This window comes from Trypanosoma rangeli, assembly GCF_003719475.1.
Source record: "Trypanosoma rangeli strain AM80 chromosome Unknown Tra_15.4_contig_00696, whole genome shotgun sequence".
NCBI classification, from domain to species: domain Eukaryota; phylum Euglenozoa; class Kinetoplastea; order Trypanosomatida; family Trypanosomatidae; genus Trypanosoma; species Trypanosoma rangeli.
The window spans coordinates 3,697-6,384 of NW_021706371.1; the positions used below are offsets into that span (position 1 = coordinate 3,697).

Here is a 2,688-nt window from a genome sequence, read left to right on the forward strand (position 1 = left end):
AGGCGACAGCTCCATGCGTGCGGACGTGTCTCGGCTGCTGCTGCTGCTGCTGGGACTATGGGGCGTTGCGGTTCCATCCTAAGTGGGGCACAGTGGAGGGGAGTTTGTGCTTCCGGAAGGAACAAATGCGCCTGTTTACGCTCTCTGAGCCAATTGAAGCATCCTGAGGGCATTTTGCATTATTTTATATAATTTAATTAAATTCAAAGATCCATTTTAGCCTATGCATAAAAATTTGTTTGGTGTGAGAGCACACTTTTTCCCTTGGACCGAGCATAATAGGGCCTTCACCTGTTTTTTTTTTTGTATTTTGTGCTTTTCTGAAAATGACGGGGCCGTTTTGCCGCTTCCGTCTCGGGGTTAATGCGCTCTTTTGGCATTGTGTGCACCGCCGATGGCGCCTATACGGAAAGCGAAATGGGAATTACAGCGGCACACCGCGTGTCCCACTGGAATACAAATGATATGCGGACACCAGGGGCGTGTAAACGGTTGAAACGAATGCGTATATGTCTTCTTTCCTGCAGGCGAAAATGTGTCTGCACGTTTTTGGGAGGCCTGAGATTGACGATTTGAAGGAGGAAAAAGATGTGTTGTTTTTTCTTTTTTGACTTCTTCTCTCTCTCTGCGTGTGTTTGTGTAGAGTCGTCTGCCAAAGACGTTTTTATTTTATTTTATTTTTTATTTTCATTTTCATCAAATTTCCCGTGGGTCACAACTGCCTGGGCTGCAGTTCATTCCCAAGCCTCACCATACTTTTCGCATATTATTTCTGTCCTACATCTCTGCTGTGTTTGTGTGTTGCCCCTACGTGCTTTGCTATGTCTTTCCTCCTCCTCTTCGTGCGTGCCCGCAGCTACACGCACACACGCGGGACTTATTTACTGCGGTGCAAGTGAATGAATTCTTCGTAGTCAGTGGTGGCAGTGCCGCGTGTGGCTGCTGCCTCCTTCCATGGCGGTGGGAAGAAGAGGGACACGGTGCAGGCGTGAGTGCGCACAGCGGCTCCCTCTTTTTCGTTGCGAGTGCAGGTCGCTGCGTGTGGGGGTGTTGTTTTGAGGCGCGGCCCCATCAGCTACAACGGCGTGGCACGGAGTGAGCGGTTCCTCTTGTTTGCGGTTGCCGCAATGGGTGCGCCCTGCTTGTGCGTGGCCAGCGGGGCGGGTGTTCGCGTTTGGGTGTCTCGTGTTGGCTGCAGTGTGGTGCGGTGGTTTCCCGCGGCTGTGGAAGTGAACTGGCGGGGGTGGCTGTGGGTGCTGCCTTTTTCCTCCGTCGTGGGTGACAGCTGGCGTTGTGTCGCTTTGTTGCGCGGTAGGCTGAATCCTTCCCATGCGCGGAATGACGGCACCGAAACCTTACATGTTTGCGAGTGCACTGCTCAGCTGTTTTGGGCGCATGCGCTTACGCGGTTATACGGGAACATGCGTCTTTGTTTGTGGGTCTGTTTCTCCTGAGCGTTGGCCAGCTCCATCGGTTTAGGGCGTAGGGCGTGTTGATGCGCAACAGCGGGTTATGGGGTTTGCCTGCCGCCGTTAAGTTACGAAAGACAACAATGCCATTTTCCCTGGGGCTGGTGTGGGTGGATGTGGATTTGGGATCAAGGCGTATCAATGGACACGGTGGCGCGCTTTGCGTGGTGCTGCTGCGTGGCGCAAGGTGCTGGAGCAACCTTTCTCTTTTCCTTTTTGCCATCTTTTCACCACGGCAGCGGTAAGCAAAAAAAGTTGGTTCGCCAGTTTTTTTTTGGGATGATATGGGGCGCTGGGGAGCCTAAGGGCTGCAGGGGCGCCTCGTGGAGTTAAACGCGCCCCGAGACCAAAGCGCCCTCCTCAGAAAGGGGCGTACGGCAGCGGTGGGGCGCGTCCCGGAAGGGTTTGCATCGGCCACGCCGAAGAGAAACCCCGGACGGCTCGTGGCGCCCCACCCGCTTCCCCCCAAGGCACCCGACATACGTGGCCGGCCGAGACGCAGGGCCCGCGATTGTTCGCGAATGGGGGGAGCGCTACTTCGAGTTTGCGGAGGAGGAAGCGGCCTGCCGTCGGCGAGGCCACACCGCCCGCGCCCGCCGAGGGAGACCCTTTGGGCGCCCTGTTTTTCTCTGCAAACACAACCATTCTACCTCCGCACGCGTGGCTCCGTCGCCCTTCTCGGGGTTCGGTTGCGTCATCTTCCCCTTCCTGGGTGGGGACAGGGGCTGAAACCGAACTCCCTCGCCACAGCTGCCACCCCTTAGAAAAGTGGGGAAGGCGGAGAAATTGCGATTTGGGGTTTTTGGGGCAGGCTGTGCCGAAAACGAGGGCGCGGAAGAAGCCGAAGCAAAACAAGACAAACGATCAAAGCAACAAACTAAAGGCGCTCCACCTTCAGCAGGCCAGCGCCACCATCTTCTATGTCGCCGCCGGCTGTGGGCAAATCAGTGGGCGCGGAGACCGAACGGATTGCAAAACAACCGAGCCAGTGGCTGACCAAAGTGAAGCGCAGGCACCTCAAACCCCCTCAAAGCCAAATTTCGCTCGCCGGGCCGCAAGGGACGCACAGCAGAATAAAACGTGCCCCAGCGCCTCCTCACCCACGCCGCTTCCAAACCACGGCGCCTCTCCCCACCTTGAAACCCTCCTTGTAAAATCCGCCGGCATCGATGTCTGGTGTTCGCTCCGAGAAAAGGATGGAGAAGCAGTGCAGACGCCG

General features: G+C 56.1%; 1 protein-coding gene across 1 annotated transcript, besides 2 other annotated features; it reads left to right on the forward strand.

Annotated features, from left to right (window-relative positions):
* Positions 1–33: 33 nt before the first annotated feature.
* Positions 34–52: a microsatellite.
* Positions 53–662: 610 nt separating this feature from the next.
* Positions 663–694: a microsatellite.
* Positions 695–1,127: 433 nt separating this feature from the next.
* TraAM80_09839 (uncharacterized protein) lies at positions 1,128–1,454 on the forward strand (the record flags this gene model as incomplete). The annotated part of the gene is made up of 1 exon (XM_029386498.1): positions 1,128–1,454. One exon carries the CDS (start codon positions 1,128–1,130, stop codon positions 1,452–1,454), a length of 327 nt encoding a protein of 108 aa, XP_029233888.1.
* Positions 1,455–2,688: the final 1,234 nt, after the last annotated feature.